Here is a 25,728-nt window from a genome sequence, read left to right on the forward strand (position 1 = left end):
ATCGATTTTTCGATTTATAACGATCCGTTTACAGCCAACTGAACTTGGCTGTAAATGTTACTCAGCATGCTGTTAATCGCTTAAATGTTACTAAAACATGCAATCAAATATCCTAAACAAGTGTTTATCAAGAAATCAAACTCATACACCCATATATATATATGTACGGTTTATATACACCCATAAACATCACCATTTTTATTTGTATCAAGACCCATTTCATTTTAGATTTCAAGTTTGTGAAAATTCCAAGATTCAAGAGAAACTTCAATTCATCAAGAACAACCAAGAATCAAGAGTATGATTTAAACATAAATGTTATACCTTCAAGATTCAAGTAAGTTTTTGGATGAGATTTTGATGATAGGAAGCTTGAAATTACTTGAAAGCACCTTGGAAACACCTTTGGATCTTCATACCAACTTGAATTTAGCTTGAAATGGGGTTACATCTTCATGAACAAGGTTGAAGAAGATGATAATGGTGATGATGGTGTGGTTACGGTTGGGAGAGAGAGAGAGGAAGAGAGTGGAGTGGTGAAGTGTGTTAGATATTTTAGTGTAATCGGGGATTGACTTGGTGATCAAAGCGAATTATACTACACATCAAGCAAGTTAGGAGGTGCGGGAGTGCACGCTTGTTTGAGTTATTATAATTCGAAGTGTACGGGCGGAGCCCGTACTCTACGGGGGTTCCAAGGGGCGGCAGCCCTTGGCGGGGTCCAAGGGGCAGAGCCCCTGGCTGGGTCGAGCTGATAATGAAACTGTATCAGAAAAATTTATTTTCTGGAATTTATCACGTTTTCGAAATGATAAAAAAGGATAGTTTTTGGGCAATTTTTGTCTGAAAAATAGAGGTAACTGCCTAGAGGCAGTTACAACCCCAAAACCAAATTCGTAGACAGTTTTTTTGATCGTTTTCTTCTAGTTCATACAATTCACGCAAAAACATACCCTGGTTCAATTTTCTCAAAATCAGAGTTGTATCCGATTGAATTATTCGGGTGAACCACCGAAATAATTTGATCTGAGAGTGATTACACGCCTCTCTGATCGTCCGGTTTCTGAAATTTCCCCAACAAAGTGTTGTGAAGTGGTGATATTTATAAGCATGCCATATCTTCCAAGATCTTTATAAATCTCATAGAATCCAAGAAATATCTCATAAGATCTAAATATATCTTGGCAAGATTTGAAGGATTTATCAAGATTCCATAAAATCAAAAGTGGGGCCCTCATGACCGTCCACTATATGGGGGGGGGGGGGTAAGTGTAATTTTATTTGGTAAATTAGATAACAACAGGTATTTAACTGGATACCGGGTATTTTATCTAGCGTTTAAATCCCGGTTTATGGCGGTCTAAACTCGCCATAATATTACTGAAATAAATTTCAGTTGCCGAGACTGGCTGCGTTGTCTGTGTTTTGCAGTATAAGCACTGTGTTGCGCAGTAACACGCGGTGCGCGCTTAAACTTGAAAAATAACGTTTTTAGGCGTTTTAAACTATTTTTCAACACGAACCTGATTAAAAATAAAATTTTAATCATAACAGAATATTTTTGGGACTTAAATATTATCCGGGCGGTCACCAACGTTCGTTTCGCAGTTTTGTCGTAAATAGTTCTAAAGTTCGAATAAACATGTTCTTGCCATACCGAATCCTTTGAAACTTATTTCTAAGTTATGTAAAAGGCATTTAGGGTATGTTTAGCCTATGTCACTGTTCCGGAGTGTTAGTTGTATTAAGCTGGTTATATTTACGCATCAGATCGCGTATAACCTTCCAGAAAGTTTTAAAGCTCGAAATCGAACAAGAATTGATATGCGCAAATGATACACATATTTATACAAATCCCAAGTATGAAATACAATATTTCATTGGTTTGGTATTTGATGGTTGAAGTGACACAGGTGTCACAATCTCCCCTACTTTAGGAAATTTCGTCCCGAAATTTAATTTTAGAGGAAACTTGTATGTGCTCGAAAACAGAGTCGGAGAGTGTAAGATAAAATAACATTGGTCAAGGTCCTGGACTTCTAGTAACTTAAATAACGCTATGTTCGCAATGTAATAAGGAACACCTATATATAGGAAGTACCAACAGCGTATCCACCATGCTCCTTTCTACATTGTTCCTGTTTCGTTATTCCCATTACTATAGGTCTTAACACATGATAAAACTTGTTGTGGTTTCTGTGCACTGAATTCCATAATTATGTGTGCATCCATAATTATGTAATTTCTTGCACAGTCCGCACAGTTCATTTCATAATGCGTAGGGGAAAGATCAATCGAATAAACATTAAGTGACTTGACTAGACCACCAAAGGATCTTTTTAACTAGATCAACGAACGATCTTTTTAACTAGATCAACACATGATCTTCTTAACTAGACTGTCGTACAATCTCTTTAAATAGACCACTAATGGGTCTTTTTATTGAATCAAATACTCGTTTTGAGATAGCACTTTGGAATCCAAGGTTCTTACTATTTGCATAGAAAAGCCCCTTAAGGAATTTAAGATAGTACTTTGAGTATCCTTCTGAGAATCCAACATATGAAAATACGGAAGATTCTACTAGGACTTAGATAGCGAGCTTTAGAATCACACAAAACCACATAATCACATAATCACATAATCGCATAGTTGTTAACTTAGTTATAAGTGTGACAACCCTCACAATTACAGGTACCGTATAATTAATTAGTTTTAATTATGTGCTTAATGACTGTGCTTGATTATAACTGACAACTTAAACTGCTTTATGATTTTTGTATCATACATACATATGCATCATACTTCATACCGTCACTTCATTGATTACACACAAACCTTAGTGACATATGTGATACACAAAGCACAGTTAGTACACTGAAAGGATAATTCAGAAATATGTTGATAATGCCAGCAATAGACAGACAGTGTTTTTAAGGCCCAGCATGGGCCAGGGACAAGGTACTACGCTAGTATGGAGTGTAGGGAAGTGAGGACCATAAAACTGTGTCACTAGGTGACAGTTATAGTGCCGGGAAGTGCCTAAAACACACTTTAAGTGCAAAATTCTGCATTTATTAATCAAATTCAGCATTATAACATACTAGTAAAGTGCAAAAATATGGCAGAATGGTCCTGTATACTTTCCTAAGTGCCGGGAATTAATTGTGTTACAAAAATATATATAAAAGACACTTTACGTAATAATTAAACACTTTAATGGAACGATATCCAACCGAACAACCGGACATTACCCGGGACACCAAATTTTTGCCAAACACATTGTTTAATTATTTCTTGACTAGTCATGATCCCCGAACACCCTAACACCCACTAATTTCTCTAGTAAATATCATATGTAAGTGCATACTTGGAAACTAACTTATGATTACCATTTAGTTGCAAAAACTTAGAACCTACCCCCCCCCCCCCTAACCGAATTCGGTCCCAAGGACCCACCCCACAATCCATACCATACTTCATATCTTGTTCTTGGATTATATTTCATTAATTTATTAGATTGTTACTTGTGGTGATGGATAAAATATATGAAGAACATATTATAAGCATGGTTCCTAGATCTTCATCATTCTTCAAATAACTCACACCATCACTCCCTCACCTCCTCCATCCTCTCGGCCACACCTATATCCGCCACCACCTCCACCATTTCACCACCACAATCATCCATATTCAAGTTCCATTCAAGCTTAAAAGGTGATACAAGGAAGCTTGCAACTTGTAGAGCTTCATAGGGCTTTGTTTCTTGCTTTTTCACCATCATTTCTTCATCTTCTCACCAAGATTCACCCCTAGCCATTGTGCTAGTAGTAAGTTCTTTTCAAACTCTTGTTCACCTTGTTTTATGATCAAAAGATGTAGTATGTTAAGTATGTTCAAAACACTAAAGAACAAGAACTAAAAATATGAACATGAAGCTTTACATAAAAGTTTACTTGAAGGTGAAATGTTGTTAAAAGAATGTTGTAGTGAACATGTTGTTAAATTTATGATGATCCTTGATTGTGGGTATTAATCACCATATGGATCTTGTTAAATAATATTTAGAAATATGATTTAACCAGATTAGAAAGTGGTTGTGTGCTACATAAAATGACCACCTTCTAACTAAATATGAACTTGATAAAAATGATTTTTCATGAAATATAATTAAACAAGTGAGTTGATGATCTTGTAAAGACCTTTTATTTACAAGAAGAGTTCAAAAGGGTAATTTTTGTAAAAATTGTTTACAAGTTGAAAACACTAAATTATTTTAAGAGAATGATTTTTAAAGAAATAAAATACGCTTTGGAAGGTAACTAAGCCCACTAAAAGCTTTACCAAGTTACTACGCGTTTTCGGAATATATCAAGTTCATGATTAGTGTGTAACATATATATTTTTGCTCTTGGTAATGCAGAAATTGTGTAAAGATTAATTGTTGATGATTGTTGATTGATTTTGAAAAGAAAATGATATGCTTAATAGCATGGACACCTCTGTTTTTAGGGGAAACTCTGGCGAAATTTTCTAAAAATCCCAAGACTTAGAAAATTATTTTCTAGCAAGTGTTTACAAATGTGTTTAACTTTGTTTTTCGGAAGTAAACTTCGCCATAAGTTTTGTTACAATATTTCAAAGTGTCGGAGGTGGGTTTTCGCAAATAAAAGCGGATAAATATATATTTAGAGTATATATTTTATACTAAAACACTCGTGTGAATATTTGTTCGATTTGTAAACTAGTTATATTATTTAGGGCAAAATAATGTAACTTAGCAAAATACCATCACATATATAACTTCGGAATAATACCAAAAATTACAATGGATAAATATTTAGGTCACATACTTGGTATTGTGAAACCGAATGAGAAAACGTAACCTACGAGATATTCCAGAAAATACTTTTACATATACTTTTGGGTAAATATTATTTTGGATACAAAGAATGAAAATATATGATTTTTTGAAAAAAATATGTATTTTGGGAATACACTAACTTTTGACAAATAAATGATATATATTTTAAGTGAGGCTTAAAAATATATTATTTTGGAACCACAATATACATGTATAAATACCCCATCCTTGGGAAGGAAATACGAATACAAATACATGAGAAGTATTACTACAAAACATTGTTTAACAAATTATTCCAAAGGTCCAAGTTTACATATTCATTATTTTAACAACTAATTATATAACTTAGAATAATATCGGGAACACACGAAACATAACTCAAAAACCCTCATACTAAGCAAAGGCACGGCCTGTTCGTCTAATAGACATTAGTACACTGTAGATAGTCGTGTTTGCGGAGGAGACTTGAGTTACACATACTGAAGACGCAATACTGTGAGTTCAAGTCCCCCTTTTCTCTTAACTGTTTTCAGTTTTATAATTTCGGGGGTGAAATACATATTACAATTATACAGACATTTTTATACATGGTATGGTTAGCTTAAGGAGGGACTTTCATACACCGTTAGATCATGTGAGTGGGTAGGCGGCTACTAAAGGCCATTAATCCTCGTCGTAGGACCGAGGGACATGAGTGATAGATGTATTTGGGTGTAGCGAGCCCCACTCCTGAGTCCGCTGAATGGACCATGTGGTGACTATGTCTTATAGCCGGAAGCCCGGTGCGAAATCTGCTAGGTTTGAGTCTTCCTGCATCACTTCACACATATCAATGGCCTTGCAAACCATTGGTGATCTCTTTTTCCTTATTGCTACATACCAGGGACTTGCATACATACTTACAATGTTTCAAAGGTTTATACATACACACAACCGAACACATGAACTCGCTCAACTTTTGTTGATGTTTTTCAAACTACATGTATTTCAGGGAATTTGTAAAGTGGATCTGGCGGGCGTTGGAAGTTTTTATGCTGCGTTAAGAATAAAGATGTCATCCATGGTCTCTAAGTTTGGTTAGTGTGTCTTATTCCTGGACGAGACACGTCTTCCAAACCTTGGCGTTATTCGTTAACTTTTTGACAAGTCTTTAATGAACTCATTATCAATTTGTAAGATTTGTAAAACTTGAATCTGAAGTCTATGTTTTAAAACGATTTTGTTATGTTTTACACTTATGTAATGGATGGCAAACCTATGGTTTTATCATATAGTTGATGTTATGATTGAATGCAATGATATTAAGAAAGTCACACCATAATCACGCTTCCGCAAAAGTCAGGCTCTGACAGCTTGGTATCAGAGCCTCGATCATAGCGAACTAGGATTCTTTCTCGAGTCTAGACTATGATCATCAGGGCTCTCACGAAAATATTTTCAAACATTTTTACATTGCATACACTCAACGTCCAGATCCAGGGAACAAACATTTCTACAAACAAAAGGCACAATTACACATTCCAAAATTTATGTTTATAATTCAGCCTTAGAGGCTGAGGGAGGATCAGTCTTAGAGACTGAGGGATTCAATCTTAGAGATTTGGGGAGGTTCAGCCTTAGAGGCTGAGGGAGGATCAGTCTTAGAGACTGAGGGATTCAATCTTAGAGATTGAGGGAGGTTCAGCCTCAGAGGCTGAGGGAGGTTCAGTCTTAGAGACTGAGGGGCTCAATCTTAGAGATTGGGGAGAAATTTAGTCTTAGAGGCTGGAGAGTTGGTCTTAGAGACCAGGGAGTTGGTCTTAGAGACCAGGGAGTTAGTCTGAGAGACTAGGAAGTTCAGTCTGAGAGGTTGGGTGGGATAGTCTGGGGAAGACTAGGAAGATTACTTGCATACATTGTTATCACATACATGCTTAATTGCTGATTATTGATAAACGTGCATATGTGGTGATTGTTTGCATACGCTAACTGATAGTGATTACTAAGGAAATACATACTATGACTACCATGTACCGATACACATGTCGCCTTGATCAAAAAGCGGGTTGTCAAACCTTGATAACCCTATGGCCGCCGCCACAAATGATGAGACAATACTTGCACTAGAGATATTTACGTCAGACACTGAGAGTGACCCTGATATGCCGACCCAGGGCAAGGACAAATTACAACAGTCCGCGCTACCAGATTTTGGGATGATTTATCCTTGCTGAAGGCTTCTCTGACAAGAATCCTCCTGTTACTCTTGTTTCAGTCTATGACCACTTCATCACTAGTCACCCCGATAGTGAACACGCCATGGCTCCGATCCTCGATAATACGCCTGATGTGGACATTCCTTCCGAAAGTTGGCTACTCAACGGATAATTGATGATGACATTGACATATTATTGATGGTCCTTCTGATAACACCCATGATGATGGAAGGTTAGACGAAAACGTTGCTACTAAATTCACTTTTGGAGACCCCTGTTAGCAAGCTATCCTCTGATTTTTGCATACACTCGATTCCAGACTCCTTTGAGTCTGTGACATTTACAGCCTTATAGATGGCCGGATTACAACTTTCCACTACTAACACAGACGACGACGCCGTTATGACTACTGCACTATCACTGCTCGAGGCACCACACTGTTACACGACCCAGAGACTGCCCCTGAGCCAGCTCCTGTACCTAATGATCTTCCTATCAATTGAGACGTTTGTTCCTGCACCTTCACCCGCTGGTGTTGCTCTTGTGAAGATCGACATCCATTGCGCCAACATGCCTATCGCTTTCTTTCAAGACATACCCGCACCCCAGGAAGGTACTCCAGGTCAGCACCTGCGTAACGATCCCATTTGCAACAACATTTTCCTCGACCTCACAGGCTGCACCGTTTGCTGCATTCACCGCCACAACACTGGACGAGCCATTTCGATAGTTCCTATGATACACTATGCTGATTTTAGGCCCTTTCCATCCCTTACATTATGGAGGCTACAACACGGGATGGGTACTCTTGTAACATCAGCTACAGTTGAAAATACGAGTCGCAGAGTTTTGGAGCTTGAGCTGACACCACATATTGTCAGTATACTTTGATCCTCTGCATTTATCAAAGATTCCTCTTGCACTCTCACTTGCTGCTATTACGCCTTCCCAGGTTTTTGATGCTCGTTTCTTTACTATCGAGCGGCAGACCAGTTAATTACTTCGACGTACATACAAGCTCGAGGAGGGATTCACGCATGTTAACAGTTTACTTTTCTTTCCGCCTTCATCTCAGACACCGGTATGGTGGTTTCTAGATTATGCGGATTGCATTACATTTGGGTAAAGACACTAATGATAAGCCGGGATTGTGGAGACTTTTAAAGAACACTTCAGATTATGTGATCTTGAGACACTAATATACTTGTTTGGCAAGGGTAGGGTGACCCTCTGACCCTCTCGATGTGATACATTTTGAAAAACGATACAATTGTGGTTGGAGAATAATGAGAAGCCGATCATCATTAAACATGCGACAATACTTCGTGACCAATGACCAACGAGAGCTCCATTGCTATGTCTTCGTTAAGCACGTTATTAATCTATATGTGCGTGCTATAATTATAATGCTACGTGTTTGCTTGCCATGCTCTCATTAAACATGATTACCAAATTACTTGGTTATGCTATGATTATGCTATTACTTGATTTGATGGTATGATGACCTATTATGTGTATGTACATATGACCGCTAAACAACTAAATGCACTTCCTGAACAATAAGACCTGACCTAACCAGTCTTCTTCTTAGAAGACGTCGATGCAAGGGAACATCGCTACCAACAACCCTTCGCCAACAACAGCGGCAGAACTACAAGAGCGCATCTCACAGGTCATTGCACAGCTCAAGGCCCTTCGCTCCGAACACAGCAAGGGCTGCACCTACAAGCAGTTCTTAGACCACAAACCTCGACAATTCGATGGCACCTGGGGTGCCTTAGCCTTCGTGCGCTGGGTTGAGAAAACGGACTCAGTCTTACGATTGAGCAAATGTGCCCCAGAACATCAGGTCACGTATATAGATGGACTATTTGCAGATGGGGCTCTGTTGTCACACCCCAACCGATGGCGAAAACATCGGGATGAGACGAACAAATTGCTCAAAACAACATAACACTAATTGTAACAATATGAATTAAATCATTTTATAAAAACTAGAAAAGTAGTACAAAGTCTCAAATATTCAAACATAAATCCAAACATTAATTAATTGCTAAAATGGGTTTCTAATGCCATCCTAGCTTGTTATCTTGAATCTTGATCAATCAACCTGCAATATGTATTAAAATAAAATCAACAAAAACATGTTGGCGAGTATACAAGTTTGATACATAATATAATAAAAAGTTTGAAGTTGCTCATATCCAACGTGAATAACATGATTTCACATTAACAGTATATACTCGAAACGATGTTACTCTATGTGTCCAAACCAAAGTTTAACGCAATTAACGTGCCAATCCCAAAGAATAACGGGAGGTTTTAACATAGATTAACCTAATAATACCCGCGAGAATAACGGGAGGGGCGTTTCTCAACCTATAGCGCTACCATCGTTAGGGGAGGCTTGCAAAGTTAATGAACACATAGTCATGAGAGTTTACAATAGCATAACATGTATAACATGAATCAAATGCATCATGTGCAATTTGGATAGAGTGTGCATAAAGCTGTTTGAAGTGAATAATGTGATTGATATAGAATACATATTGCACCCAAAAGTGTTAAAATGGAAAATGGGTCATGTATACTCACATTGATTGCGTTGCGATTTCTTGTAAAAGCGCACGAGTAAAGATTGGAGAAATCCAAAAGAACGAACGAGAGCGACTAACCTAGATATTTAGAATAACACATAACGACTTGTTATTTCTTGTTGGTTACAATAATCCTAATATTTATAGGTTAGATAATATCCCATGTATTCTGGTTTATAATATTATATTATTTTATCTTCTTATAAACATTTATTGTTATGGAAAGAATTTTATTTGATAAAGTCTACAAAAAGATTATAATCATTTAAATAAAATACTTTATATAATCTGTTTCTAAGACTGGATAGAATAAATAAATAATAAATAATATAAACTCATAAATCTTTAAAAGAAAGAAATCTTATTATAACAAAACATCCATACGTAACCATGATAACTTGAATAGTTTTTGATTCGTAAAATAAGTAGTAACAATAAAAGACAAGGATTTGGATTTCATTTGAACACATGTTCTAGTTAAAACCACTGTTGCTTTATGTTTATAAGAACAAGGTTAAAAGTTTGTATTTCATTTGAACACGTGTTCTAGTTCATCTCCTTCTTTTTAAAAAAAGAAACAATCGTTCAAAAATATGGTTGAAGTAATAAGATATCACCTACCTTTTTTTTTATAATTTGTTTTTTATTAACACAGTTATAATATCAACAAGAAACAAGCGGAATGAAAATGGTACCGAAACAGAAGGAGTGTCGAGGTTTCCGTCGGACCTCCGGTCGTCTTCTCCGGCGACGGCGTGTTCTCCGTTTGTCTTCTCAGAATCTCCGATGAGTGTGTGAGAGGTACGAAAGGGCGTGGTAATGAGCGGAGAGTTTGAGTGTGTGGGAGGGTGTCGGGAGTGCAGATTTATGAGGGTGTCGAGATGGTGATCAAAGGGTTCGGTTTTATAGCCTTCGCATGGCTCGCAAAGTATGGGAATGATTTGATTGCTTTGTATTTGAGGTAAAAATGGGTAAAGATGGAAACGCGGAATTTATTATAATCATCGAAAAATTAGCAACACAGAAGTTGCTGGATTCGAGTTGTGTTTGGGCGGCAAAAGATGAAAATGGAAGTTTACAAATTATTGTTAGATATGCTGCACGTTCATATTACTATTAATAATAATGTCAATCATTCCATGGCCTTTTGTTTTTTCCATTCAATTTAGATTATCACTGGATAAATCTTTTGTTCATGTGTTTACCTTTTAATTTAGTAATTTATTCAAATGTTTATATCCTTAACTTTAATACATATAAGTTAACTTGGTTAAGTTATGCAACCTAAAAAAAACTTATTTAAAAAAAAATCTAATAAACTAACTAGTTTAAAATAAACTTTTAAATTAGATTAATTAAATAAATACCTAAACAAAAATCTCGCATAAGTTATTTTAAATTCGCGAAAAAAATTTCCAAGTTTTAAGGATTAGGATCCAAAATTCAAACGGGTCGGATTTTGGATATTCGTTTGACGGATGTTACATCTGTCATGGTGGAACCTTCAGGTTCAGACAATGGGCGAGACTGCTGCGTATGCTTTGACATGAGATGAACTGAAGGAACTGATGCATAAAAGATATTGTTCCAGGGCAGAAGTCCACAAGTTGGAGACTGAACTGTGGAACTTGAAAATGGAGGGACCAAAGATAGTTGAGTATGTGCAGAGATTTAACGAGTTATCACAAGTTGCTACGCTCCTGGTGGGGCCAGAGTTTAAGAGAATTGAACGTTTCATAGGGGGATTGGCACCTCAGATTCTAAGCCTGGTAACAACATCTAAACCTTCAACGATCACCGAGGCTATCGACACAAGCGTGGCGCTCACTGAAGAAGCGGATAGACTAGGAAAATTTTCCAGTATGGAAAAGAAAAAGGAGACTCTTGTAGAGTCATCTGGAGATAACAAGAGAAAGCTCCCAAATTTCAAAAAGATTACTCGGGCGAGTAACAAGAAGAAGGCCAAAAAGGGAAAAGACTACATGGCTATCCTACCTAAGTGCGACAATTGTCTACGCTATCATGTCGGGCGATGTAAATGTGGAAAATGTGATAACTGTGGCAAGAGAGGGCATCCTAAGGGAACTTGTAGGCAAGACACTGAACGTAGAAAAGGAGGCCAAGATGGTAGCGAGAATCACGGAGGGAACAACGACAGTGACGATTATCCAGGCAGGACAAGTGACAGACAGAAACGTGCTCAAGGGTGTCTTAACTGTGGGAGCAAGAGGCATTTCAGAAAATACTGCCCTAAGAAGAATCAGGCACAATGATAAAGGCTCAGTAGCAGAGCTAGGGGAGCACACCAGGAAATCTAAACGTGGATATCGGTACGTCCCATATTACTCAACGTTATGCATTTGTGCTGCTAGATATTGTTGCAATTTTATCCTCGCATCTCTAGAGTTTGAGAGTATACTTGGTTTAGTGGCAAGTAAGTTAGATAATCCGCACTCGAAAGAACTAGCTAATGGGAAGCTAGTAGAAGCCAACGAGGTAAAGGGGAAACGGCAAGATAGAACCCGGAGAGCATGAGTTTACGCTTGATCTACTGCCGAATGAATTGGGAAGCTTCGACAAGGTAAATGGGATGGATTAGTTGCCAAGCGATCGAGCGGAGATTGATATCCGCATCCCGATGGTGAATAAAGGAACGATCGTGACTCATGAAGCATGATACGCTTCTACAAACTACTAATTGCTTGAAGATACGAAAGTTGTTGCGTAAAGGATGTGTTGTTTTCTTGGCTCATGTCGGGGACAAGGGAGCCAAAGAACCAAAACTCGAAGATATTCCTGTGATAAGGAAATATCCTGAAGTCTTTCTCGAAGACTTACCAGAATTATCTCCTCAACAACTAGTCGAATTTCGCATCAATTTGATTCAAGGTGTCGCGCCTGTAGTCGATGCACCTTAGCGACTTACACATTCGGAGATGCAAGGATTGCTAGTATAACCTCAATAATTGATAGAGAAGGAAGATAACAGACCAAGATTCCCGTTTGGGCAACCCCAGTTCTGCTCATCAAGGAAGGACGATGATTTTCAAATGAGCATCAACTACCAGGAGCCGAACGAGCTAACCAACAAGAGTCGATAACTCTTGCTAAGGATTAACGAATTTCTTACTTAATTAACGGTGGGTATCTAACTACTATTTCACGATTAATCAACGATCGAGTGTCGTTAGCAGTGAATTCAGGAAGAAAGTATACCGGGAAATTGTGGGACAATAACTTGTTTTAACATACACAAGAATGGTGTTTCCTACACAATGCACAGAACAGATTTACTCAGAATATGAAACCATGAGGATTTAGACAACATATACTTAGGACCTTGAGAACCCAGGTCCAGACTCGTAAAGGTTGTTACTTAGGAACCATATCTGCTAACTCAATCAAACACCATTAACCTGACATATATGCCATTTCAGTTAACAAAACGGGAAGTACTTAAATTTCTTTTGATTGAAATCTTCACCTTTGCTTCTAGCGAGTAAATATTTGCATCTCTACTCCCCTTAATGGTAGTTGCATTACATTAACTTCCTTCGCTGAGAGCGAACACACATTTGCTTCGAATACTTGGTCATTACCTCATACTCATTGTTTCATTACTTGAAAACTCACATGTTACGCATGCACCATCTGCTACGCATGCGGTTTCATTTCAAACGCTTCATTAGAGTTCAAATATTACGTTGCTAAATCTAATTACTGGTTTGTGATTCAAATGACCTACATTATTGTAATTGTTGGCTCTTTTGCTATCAAGTCAACACACTCTCTTGAAACTTCTTTTATTTCAAGTTACATTCATGGCTTATTTTTGTTACTATGCCGAGATTCCCTTGTTGATATATACATTTATTGTCAGGATTACCAAGTTCAATTGTTTGAACTGGTCCATTTCGCATATTCAATTTAAGACATCATATGATGTATTGGGAGCATCATATTCAAATACTTTTGCAAAGATTCTTTCATTGCGAGTCGTAGTAGATTCGGTTGGTCTACGACTCCACTAAATCGTTTGATTGGTTTCGATACCTTGCGGTGATATTTTCACAAAATTGAGCTTGCGCTAATTTGGTTACTCACTTCATACAGGATTTAGATTATTTAGTTGCTCTAAATCCGTCTCGTTTATCACGATTAAAGCGGTCTCAACACAATTGTGTGTTAAGGCAATGGTACATAGATTCATTTCATAACACAATGTACCTCCTAACGATTCTTTCATTATCTATCGAATACCTTGCAGTACTTCATACTTTTTCACCTTCGATCAAAAACAGTGGCTAGTTGGTGTTCCATATTCAACTAAAAATTCTATGTCATTGCGTAAATCAAATCTTCAGATTGTGACGATATACTTCCATTTGGTTTCAAACACGGTGAACTTGTTCGGTCACAGCTATTGTTGGAAACATTTCAATTACGACACCTTGTGGTGTCATTGCAGATTTGAAGCTTGTGCTAATCATGGTCAACTGTTACACACAAAACTACACATATTTCTGTTTGACTTGTCATTTAAACATTTCTGATGCAACTACGAATTAAAACAATGATACCCAGATTCGCTTGTACCCCACTCAGTGTATGTTCGCAATTCGAGAATGTCAACACACAAATCCTTACCATTTACTTATTCGAAAGTTGAACAGGTCATTTTCATCTCCAAAGTTGTTGATTTTGAGTTCATATAGCGGATACTACGGTTTGTGAAAATTTTCATACTGTGACCAATCGCTTGAGAATCCTATTGGACAAAAACTCCTCTTTTGTGGAACCCCTGTAACTGGATTACACTAGACCGTACGTCGATACGTCTTGTACCTTCGACACCAAATGCTAAAAGCACATACCTTTTAACCATTGGATTCGTGTTGTTATATATTCTTGGACTCACCTGATGTGAATAAAGTTTGATTCAGTTAGTGATTATCTACCTCGGTATTATTCATATACATACACGCATAATGAAACCCTAAGGAGTTAAGGTAGTACAAATTTCGAGGATGAAATTTTCTTAACGGGGGGAGAATGTGACAACCCTCACAATTACAGGTACCGTACACTTAATTAGTTTTAATTATGTGCTTAATGACTGTGCTTGATTACAACTGACAACTTAAACTGCTTTATGATTTTGTATCATACATACATATGCATCATACTTCATACCTTCACTTCATTGATTACACACAAACCTTAGTGACATACGTGATGCACAAAGCAGAGTTAGCACATTGAAAGGATAATTCAGAAATATGCTGACAATGCCAGCAATAGACAGACAGTGTTTTTAAGGCCCAGCATGAGCAATAGACAGACAGTGTTTTTAAGGCCCAACATGGGCCAGGGATAAGGTACTACGCTTGTATGGAGTGTAGGGAAGTGAGGACCATAAAACTGCGTCACTAGGTGACAGTTATAGTGCCGGGAAGTGCCTAAAACACACTTTAAGTGCAAAATTCTGCATTTATTAATAAAATTCAGCATTGTAACGTACTAGTAAAGTGAAAAAATATGGCAGAATGGTCTTGTATACTTTCCTAAGTGCAGGAAATTAATTGTGTTACAAAAATATATATAAAAGACACTTTACGGAATAATTAAACACTTTAACGGAACGATATCCAACCGAACAACCGGACATTACCCGGGACACCAAATTTTTGCCAAATACATTGTTTAATTATTTCTTGACTAGTCATGATCCCCGAACACCCTAACACCCAGTAATTTCTCTAGTAAATATCATATGTAAGTGCATACTTGGAAACTAACTTATGATTACCATTTAGTTGCAAAAACAACCAACCCCCCCCCCCCTAACCGAATTCGGTCCCAAGGACCCACCCCACAATCCATACCATACTTCATATCTTGTTCTTGGATTATATTTCATTAATTTATTAGATTGTTACTTGTGGGGATGGATAAAATATATGAAGAACATATTATAAGCATGGTTCCTAGATCTTCATCATTCTTCAAATAGCTCACAGCATCACTCCCTCACCTCCTCCCTCCTCTCGGCCACACCCATATCCGCCACCACCTCCACCATTTCACCACCACAATCATCCATATTCAAGTTCCATTCAAGCTTAAAAGGTGATACAAGGAAGCTTGCAACTTGTGGAGCTTCAAATGGCTTTGTTTCTTGCTTTTTCACCGTCATTTCTTCATCTTCTCACCAAGATTCACCCCTAGCCATTGTGCTAGTAGTAACTTCTTGTCAAACTCTTGTTCACCTTGTTTTTATGACCAAAAGATGTAGTATGTTAAGTATGTTCAAAACACTAAAGAATAAAAACTTAAAATATGAACATGAAGCTTTACATAAAAGTTTACTTGAAGGTGAAATGTTGTTAAAAGAATGTTGTAGTGAACATGTTGTTAAATTTATGATGATTCTTTATTGTGGGTATTAATCACCATATGGATCTTGTTAATTAATATTTAGAAATATGATTTAACAAGATTAGAAAGTGGTTATGTGCTACATAAAATGACCAGCTTCTAACTAATATGAACTTGATAAAAATGATTTTTCATGAAATATAATTAAACAAGTCAGTTGATGATCTTGTAAAGACCTTTTATTTACAAGAAGAGTTCAAAAGGGTAATTTTTGTAAAAATTGTTTACAAGTTGAAAACACTAAATTATTTTAAGAGAATGATTTTTAAAGAAATAAAATACGCTTTGGAAGGTAACTAAGTCCACTAAAAGCTTTACCAAGTTACTACGCGTTTTCGGGATATATCAAGTTCATGATTAGTGTGTAACATATATATTTTTGCTCTTGGTAATGCAGAAATTGTGTAAAGATTAATTGTTGATGGTTGTTAATTGATTTTGAAAAGAAAATGATATGTTTAATAGCATGGACACCTCCGTTTTTAGGGGAAACTCTGGCGATATTTTCTAAAAATCCCAAGACTTAGAAATTTTTTTTCTAGCAAGTGTTTACAAATGTGTTTAACTTTGTTTTTCGGAAGTAAACTTCGCCATAAGTTTTGTTACATTATTTCAAAGTGTCGGAGGTGGGTTTTCGCAAATAAAAGCGGATAAATATATATTTAGAGTATATATTTTATACTAAAACGCTTGTGTGAATATTTGTTCGATTTGTTAACTAGTTATATTATTTGGGGCAAAATAATGTAACTTAGCAAAATACCATCACATATATAACTTCGGAATAATACCAAAAATTACAAGGGATAAATATTTAGGTTACATACTTGGTATTGTGAAACTGAACGAGAAAACGTAACCTACGAGATATTCCGAAAAACACTTTTACATATACTTTTGGGTAAATATTATTTTGGATACAAAGAATGAAAATATATTATTTTTGGGAAAATATATATTTGGGAATACACTAACTTTTGACAAATAAATGATATATATTTTAAGTGAGACTTAAAAATATATTATTTTGGAACCACAATATACATGTATAAATACCCCTATCCTTGGGAAGGAAATACGAATACAAATACATGAGAAGTATTACTACAAAACATTGTTTAACAAATTATTCCAAAGGTCCAAGTTAAGATATTCATTATTTTAACAACTAATTATATAACTTAGAATAATATCGGTTACACAAGAAACGTAACTCAAAAACCCTCATACTAAGCAAAGGCACGGCCTGTTCGTCTAATAGACGTTAGTACACTGTAGGTAGTCGTGTTTGCGGAGGAGACTTGGGTTACACATACTGAAGACGCAATACTGTGAGTTCATGTCCCCCTTTTCTCTTAACTGTTTTCAGTTTTATAACTTCAGGGGTGAAATACATGTTACAATTATACAAACATTTTTATACATGGTATGGTTAGCTTAAGGAGGGACTTTCATACATCGTTAGATCATGTGAGTGGGTAGGTGGCTACTAAAGGCCATTAATCCTCGTCGTAGGACCGAGGGACATGAGTGATAGATCTATTTGGGTGTAGCGAGCCCCACTACTGAGTCCGTTGAATGGACCATGTGGTGACTATGTCTTATAGCCGGAAGCCTGGTGCGAAATCTGCTAGGTTTGAGTCTTCCTGCATCACTTCACACATATTAATGGCCTTGCAAGCCATTGGTGATCTCTTTTTCCTTATTGCTACATACCAGGGACTTGCATACATACTTACAACGTTTCAAAGGTTTATACATACACACAACCGAACACATGAACTCGCTCAACTTTTGTTGATGTTTTTCAAACTAAATGTATTTCAGGGAATTTGTAAAGTGGATCTGGCGGGCGTTGGAAATTTTTATGCTGCGTTAAGAATAAAGATGTCATCCATGGTCTCTAAGTTTGGTTAGTGTGTCTTATTCCTGGACGAGACATGTCTTCCAAACCTTGGCGTTATTCATTAACTTTTTGACAAGCCTTTAATGAACTCATAATCAATTTGTAAGATTTGCAAAACTTGAATCTGAAGTCTATGTTTTAAAACGATTTTGTTATGTTTTACACTTATGTAATGGATGGCAAACCTATGGTTTTATCATATAGTTGATGTTATGATTGAATGCAATGATATTAAGAAAGTCACACCATAATCACGCTTCCGCAAAAGTCAGGGTGTGACAATTAGCTCGTTCATTAACTTGAATTAATGCATTTAAAGTACACCAGAAATCCAATCGAGGATTTCCGTTGGTACTCGAAACATCCCAAGAATCTAACTATGAAGATAGCGAGATTTTATAAGGATTAGGCTTTGTCTTGGTTGTATCGTAAAATACGTATTAGAGCACACAATGATTCCACTTAAGGGCTCATGAAAGTACCTTTAGATATCAAATCAAAGATTTGAAATGGTATTTCAAGTATCTGTTTAAGAATTTGTAACTTGTACCTTGTACTTTGTTTCTTAAAAGAAACAAGTATTTAGGATTTTTGGGGAGATCACGAGTGATCATAAAATGAAAGAATCACATGAGTAGTTTGTTTTGTAAGGAACATGGTTCCTTGGTGTCGGCATCGTAGGGTTGTACACACACAATCGTATCAGTTTCGTAAAATAAAATTGAAACAACAAATTTTGTTTATGTATCAACTGAGTTGATTCAAACATCCAAAAGATAACATACAAGGAAAAACAAAAGACTAATTGTTCACTGCTGCATCGTTGTTTGTGTTTGCCTCGTTTATGTTAAACACTCATCCACGTGTTAGATTCGCGTTAACAAGTCTTGGGCAATTGTTGCGGTAGTGAGTAAGGTCACCACAGTTATAACACGACCCAGGAGGGAACTGTGCTTGAGCAACAGTAGGATTTGCAGCAGCTTGGTTAGCATAACGGCATGTATTGACAAATGTCCCAATCGCCCACAGGTGGTACATTTGTGACATTGTACTTGCTCCAGATGATGACGGTTGCATTTGTTACACAAAGGTGCCGTACCAACATAGTTTTTCTTTGTACAAGGTTGTGCTGGCTGGTTTGGTGCAACCTGATTGTTCTGAGAAACTATGGCAAAGTTTTGTGAAGCCTTGCGCTTTTTCTTCTTGGAGGTCTCGGCCTGTTTATCCTTTGGTTCATCTTGTGCAGACTTGTCAGATGGTTTCGGGTCGCCCTTTTGAAAAAGCTTACCTTTCCTGATCTGGGATTTAGTCAGGGTAGCAGACAATTCAATGGCCTGTCTGACGGTAGTAGGATTGCTACCAGTAACGATATCCTGAACTAGGTCAGGAAGACCATCAATGTACTTTTCAATCGCCTTCTCCATAGGCGTAACCATAGCAGGACATAACAGGCTCAGCTCCTCATAACGATCAGTATAGGCTCGATGTTCACCACTGTCTTGCTTCAAATCGTCGAATTCTCTTTCCAACGCTCTAAGCTCATGACGAGGACAGAACTCCTTCATCATTAGAGCCCGAAGCTCCTCCCAAGTTTGAGCTAGTGCCACATCGGCACCCCTATCACGCATCACACCGTTCCACTATGTGAGAGCACGCTTCTCGAACACACTGGATGCAAACTCAACCTTACGCTCATTCGGACATTGCACATGTCTAAATGTGCTCTCTAAACTTTCAAACCATTGCAGGAGCGCGGTTGCTCCTTGAGTCCCAGAAGACTTCAAAGGTTTAGCACAGTTGAATGTCTTAAAGTTGCACGGAACAGGTGCGTTGATGTTGTTATTTTCTTGGTTTAACTGGGTAACTAGGTTCGGGAGTACAGCAGCGATTTGCTGAGTGATCAAGGCTGCCACTGCGGCGTCTTGAGTTTGATCACGTCGAGGAGGCATCTAAAGGAAAAGGGAACACAAGGGAAGGTGTGAGATTGACATAGAACAATCAAAAGGAGTATTGAAAACATCGACAAAATGAAGGAAGGTGGTCATTTGTTCGTTACTTAAAACAAACAAACAACACAGTGACTAATCAAAGTAAAGAGGTCTACATAATGCATAATGAAGACATGCTTTAGCCTATAAGTGGACACTCACCCCAAGAGTTCCCAGGTAAGAGTGACTGGTCCGATTATGTGGATTTGTACGAACACTCTAGCCTTAGACAGAAAACTCGGGGTACAGGCACCCACCCTTCCGGATTGCACGTGTTCACATTATTAAGACTCAAACTTTGACGAGATTTGAAAACTTTAAAGGCGTAAAGCCTAAAAACTAATCATCTAAGGATAGATGATCGATTTTCAAATGGAATTGAGATTTGTGTACTTGTTTTGGTAATCACCTAAGGATAGGTGATAGTATTGTTTTAAGATCTAAACACAAGGTAACTTGTGTTAGGGTCCTAGGAAGGTTATAGTCTAGGTCAAAATTTTACTAATAACCAAATTCCCTATAACCATGAGCTCTGATACCAACTCTTCTATCACACCCCGACCACGTAAAACAACAAATCGTGGCAGAAACGTCGGGGAGTGTTGTAACAGAATCATTGTTTCACAACACATGGAATTTAGAATATTGTTTTATTACATAAAAAGTTACATTGTCTTGGAATTTGTTCAACAAAACAGTACAATTGCCGTTCATGTTTTTATAATTACTAAGGCCCACGTCCATCCTATGTAAAGCAATCAACAGTCGTCACGAAATAAACCTGAAACATATGTGAAAGTAAATCCGTCAGCATAAAAATGCCTGTGAGTAACATAGGTTTTGTGAATTAGATTCATGGCTTTGGATCATATAAGAAAAGATTATATGTTTGTAAAAGTAGCCATGAATCCTTGATAAAAGTTTGGTTTCTAGAACACTTTGCATTGATATAAAATTTGTAGTATACAAAAAAATATACCTTGGTTTTAAGAAAGTCGGACAAGTAACATATTAAAATATATTTTAGTTTCAAAACAGTTAAACAGATAGTATATCAAATATACTTTAGTTGTTAAAATAATAGTTTTCGGTAGTATATCATAAGTATACTTTGTTTTGGTAAATAACATATCAACTATGTTTTAGTAAATAACAAAATATATGTTGGATTTGTACATAGTATATCAAAATTATACTTTCGTAAATAATATCACGTTGGTAGTATGTCGGAACATACCTAAATCGTGGTTTGGTAATATATCAAACTATATCTTAGTAAACAATAGCATATCAAATTATGCTTTAGTAAACAGTATCACGTTGGTAGTATATCGAAATATACCATAAATCGTGATTTAGCAATACATTCAAGCCTTAGTGCATCAAACTACACTTTGGAGACTATAGAATTACCACAAAGGCAAATTCTATTTGGATAAAGTTTGGTTTCTGACATTCCATACAACAGGAATTGGGTGTCTAGTCCTATAGCGCTATATCGTACTACCAATCGGCTTGATCATTGTTAATGAATGTATAAGTAAACATATGAACAAAAAATAGTCGTAACAAACTTCGGAAATCAGTGTTTAAACCATGGATAATAGTTCAATTCGTCAAAAGATAGTACTTATGCATGTGTAATCATATAGTTGAAATCATGAAAATATTGTATAGGCACATATGTTTCACCCTAAAACATTGAAAACAGTAAACGAGGGGACTATGTACTCACCTTTGGGTGCATTTTTATATGTTAACACAATCCCTCAAATTGTTTACTCGTCCTAAATTAAATAAGAACGATATAGTAATCAAAACTCACAAAAATACCGAAGTTTCTCCGATACTTAGAATTTTCACATAATTTTGAGATTTCTCAAAAAGTTATTATTTTTTATTATATTGGTGTATTTATGTATATATGAGTTCATATACATATTTTAAGGAATTTGCGACTTGAACGATTTTATTGGTGACTCTCATCATGCATATATCATCAAAATCCTTGCATTTTAACTATCATTCAAAACTGGGCTGTTTTCGGGAAATTTAATAAAATAGTTAACTTACTCCAAAAATTCCCAAATATTATTGTGTAAAAATATTGGGATCCAATTCATTACCAATATTTTATAAAAAATCATTTACCGGACTACAATCAGATTCGTCACTTTCTAACTGCAGTCCACGGAATAATTTATTTAAAATTCATCGTAAGTCCAATTAATAAAATTCCAGTGGGAAAATTACAAAGACACCAGTGGTCATCTACCGGACAAATTTCATGAGCTAATTCTACACAGATTTCAAGTTATGACGAAAAACATAGCACACATTTTCTGCAGTAAAAACGCAGCTTTTGCTACTGTACAAAACGGACCTTTAAAAATAGTAAACGACCTCAAAAAAATATGATTCCAGTGCCATTTGATTCGTTTTTCGAAATTACATAGTTTAGATTTCAGAAAATCATTTTTCGATTTATAACGGTCCGTTTACAGCCAACTGAATTTGGATGTAAATGTTACTCAGCATGCTGTTAATCGCTTAAATGTTAATAAAACATGCAAGCAAACATCCTAAACAAATGTTTATCAAGAAATCAAACTCATACACCCATATATATATATATATATATATATATATATGTACAGTTTATATACACCCATAAACATAACCAGTTTTATTTGTATCAAGACCCATTTCATTTTAGATTTCAAGTTTGTGAAAATTTCAAGATTCAAGAGAAACTTCAATTCATCAAGAACAACCAAGAATCAAGAGTATGATTTAAACATAAATGTTATACCTTCAATATTCAAGTAAGTTGTTGGATAAGATTTTGATGATAGGAAGCTTGAAATTACTTGAAAGCACCTTGGAAACACCTTTGGATCTTCATACCAACTTGAATTTAGCTTGAAATGGGGTTAGATCTTCATGAACAAGGTTGAAGAAGATGATAATGGTGATGGTGGTGTGGTTACGGTTGGGAGAGAGAGAGGAAGGGAGTGGATGGTGAATTGTTTTGAAGTGTTGATATTTATAAGCATATAAATCTCATAGAATCTAAGAAATATCTCATAAGATCTAAATATATCTTGGCAAGACTTGAAGGATTTAGCAAGATTCCATAAAATCAAAAGTGGGGCCCTCATGACTGTCCACTATATGGGGGGGGGGGGGGTAAGTGTAATTTTATTTGGTAAATTAGATAACAACAGGTATTTAACTGGATACCGGGTATTTTATCTAGCGTTTAATTCTCGGTTTATGGCGTTCTAAATTATTTTTATTATTCTATAAAAATAAACTCGCCATAATATTACTGAAATAAATTTCAGTTGCCGAGACTGGCTGCATTGTCCGTGTTTTTGCAGTATACGCACTGTGTTGCGCAGTAACACGCGGTGCGCGCTTAAAATTGAAAATAACGTTTTTAGGCGTTTTAAATTATTTTTCAACACGAACCTGATTAAAAATAAAATTTTAATCATAACAGAATATTTTTGGGATTTAAATATTATCCGGGCGGTCACCAACGTTCGTTTCGCAGTTTTGTCGTAAATAGTTCTAAAGTTCGAATAAACATGTTTTTGCCATACCGAATCCTTTGAAACTTATTTCTAAGTTATGTAAAAGGCATTTAGGGTATGTTTAGCCTATGTCACTGTTCCGGAGTATTTGTTGTATTAAATTGGTTATATTTACGCATCAGATCGCGTGTAACCTTCAAGAAAGCGATTTAAAGCTTAAAATCGAACAAGAATTGATATGCGCAAACGATACACATATTTATACAAATCACAAGTATGAAATACAATATTTCATTGGTTTGGTATTTGATGGTTGAAGTGACACAGGTGTCACAAAAAGTGTCACAAAAGGTAACATAAAGAACACTAACGGAATAGTTTGACACTTTAACGAACCGGTATCTAACCGAACAACCGGACACTACCCGAAACACCAAAATTATACTAGAAACATTGTTTTATTATTTCTAAGCTAGTTATGATCCCCAAACACCTTAACACCCACTAAAATATCTAGTAACTAACTTAACTAACTATACACTTGGATTTGAACCATAATCTAACTTAGTGGTTGGAATTTACACTTAGACTCCCCCTATAAGTGGACGGTCACTTATGTGACCCCACCTCCACAATCTTACAAGATCACACTAAATCTCCTCTTGATCTTCCTTAGATATGCTTAAGATTATGTCATGTACTATGTACTATTGAAACACATAACCTATTGACAAAGCTATAAGATGGATTATAAGTGAAGCATGAACCCTCATTCTCACCATACTTCACAACACCACTCACCTCCTTCTCTCTCCCTCTCTCTCGGCCGAGAACCACACCAACACCACCGCCACCTTCATCCATTGATCATCCATTTCCAAGTTCCTTACATGATATAAGAAGGTGTTTAAGCAAGCTTGGTGCTCTTGGATTTTGAAGGACCTCTTCCATTAGCTTTTATCCTCCACATTTGTCATCTACAACATCAAGTGTTCTTCCCTAGCCTTGTGCTAGTAGTAAGGCTCTTATGAACTTTCGTTACTTCATATATTTTTGGTTAAAAGATGAAGTACATTAATAATCATGATGAACACTAATGTCTATCGCCTTCGTCAATCGGAACCGTAGCTGAAATAGAAGTAAAATAGGCTTTATATTGTAATTTGTAAACAATAGGCAAGGTGGCATTATTGTAAATAAGGGGAAATCCTTTATAATCTTGTGCCTATAGATAGGAACCTTAGGGTTTAGATTTAGGACTTTTGCCACATTAGAGCTTGGAGAGCTAGGTGCTTAGAGAGAGAAACTAGAGAGAGAAAGTGGCAAAACGTGATTCACGGAGCTTGTATTCGTCACATCATAAATAGAATCACCGATTAGTGTACATTATTGTGTGTTCGGTCACGCACGTTCACGGATTCCGCACGTCGAACGTTCGTTACGCAATCGTAAGGTGTCGAAACCGATCCTACAAGTGGTATCAGAGCTAGGAGCTCGATTGCACGGTCAAACACATCGTTTTCGTACCAGATTTCAGCCGTTTCAGATCCGATTTCATCTATTTCTTCATCTTCTACCTACTTTTCACATTTTTTTACTGTTTTTAGTCAAAACGAACAGGTTTTCACGGTCCATTTCAGCTGATTTTTGGATATATTTTGCGTATACATCTGATCTACAACCCTACCAAGTTTCAGATCGGAACTCCAAGCCGTTTAGGAGAAATCACAGTTTTTAGGTTCGAATTTGCGTTAAAATTCAGGTAGGTTCGTTTTTTCGAACAACACAGGTTCGCTTATTCGGTTAAAAACAGGTTCGCTCATAAGATCAGGAGATTCGCTCATAGGGTTTGTTTTTGTGATGGTTCGTTTATTTGTCACCAATCAGGTTCGCTCATTAGTGTTAATGTTGTGGTCCGCTCGTAAGACATTTTAGTGGTTCGCTCATAAGTTTTTTGGATTGGTTCGCTTATTGTTACATATGTGGTCCGCTTCTATGACTTCAGTTGTTTCATAGATTCGCTCATATTGTTCGATAGTGGTTCGCTTTTGTGTCATCGTCTTCACGTGGTTCAGATCATTTATAATTGTCGGCTGGTTAATTGTTTGGCCTATATTGCACCGACTCACTAACCCAATTGGCCCAATCAAAGAGTGTTTGAAATTTGACTTTGATTCTGGCCTACAAGTCACCGCCCCACT

General features: G+C 36.6%; 1 protein-coding gene across 1 annotated transcript; it reads right to left on the bottom strand.

Moving 5' to 3' along the window:
• Positions 1-9,054: 9,054 nt before the first annotated feature.
• On the bottom strand, positions 9,055-24,391 carry LOC118488892. Its single transcript, XM_035986308.1, has 4 exons — positions 24,307-24,391; positions 10,352-10,566; positions 9,655-9,734; positions 9,055-9,169 (listed from the first exon to the last, which is right to left on the bottom strand). Exons 1-4 carry the CDS (start codon positions 24,389-24,391, stop codon positions 9,145-9,147), a joined length of 405 nt encoding a protein of 134 aa, XP_035842201.1. The 3' UTR covers positions 9,055-9,144.
• Positions 24,392-25,728: the final 1,337 nt, after the last annotated feature.

The sequence above is a fragment of the Helianthus annuus genome, chromosome 17, assembly GCF_002127325.2.
Source record: "Helianthus annuus cultivar XRQ/B chromosome 17, HanXRQr2.0-SUNRISE, whole genome shotgun sequence".
NCBI classification, from domain to species: Eukaryota; Viridiplantae; Streptophyta; class Magnoliopsida; order Asterales; family Asteraceae; genus Helianthus; species Helianthus annuus.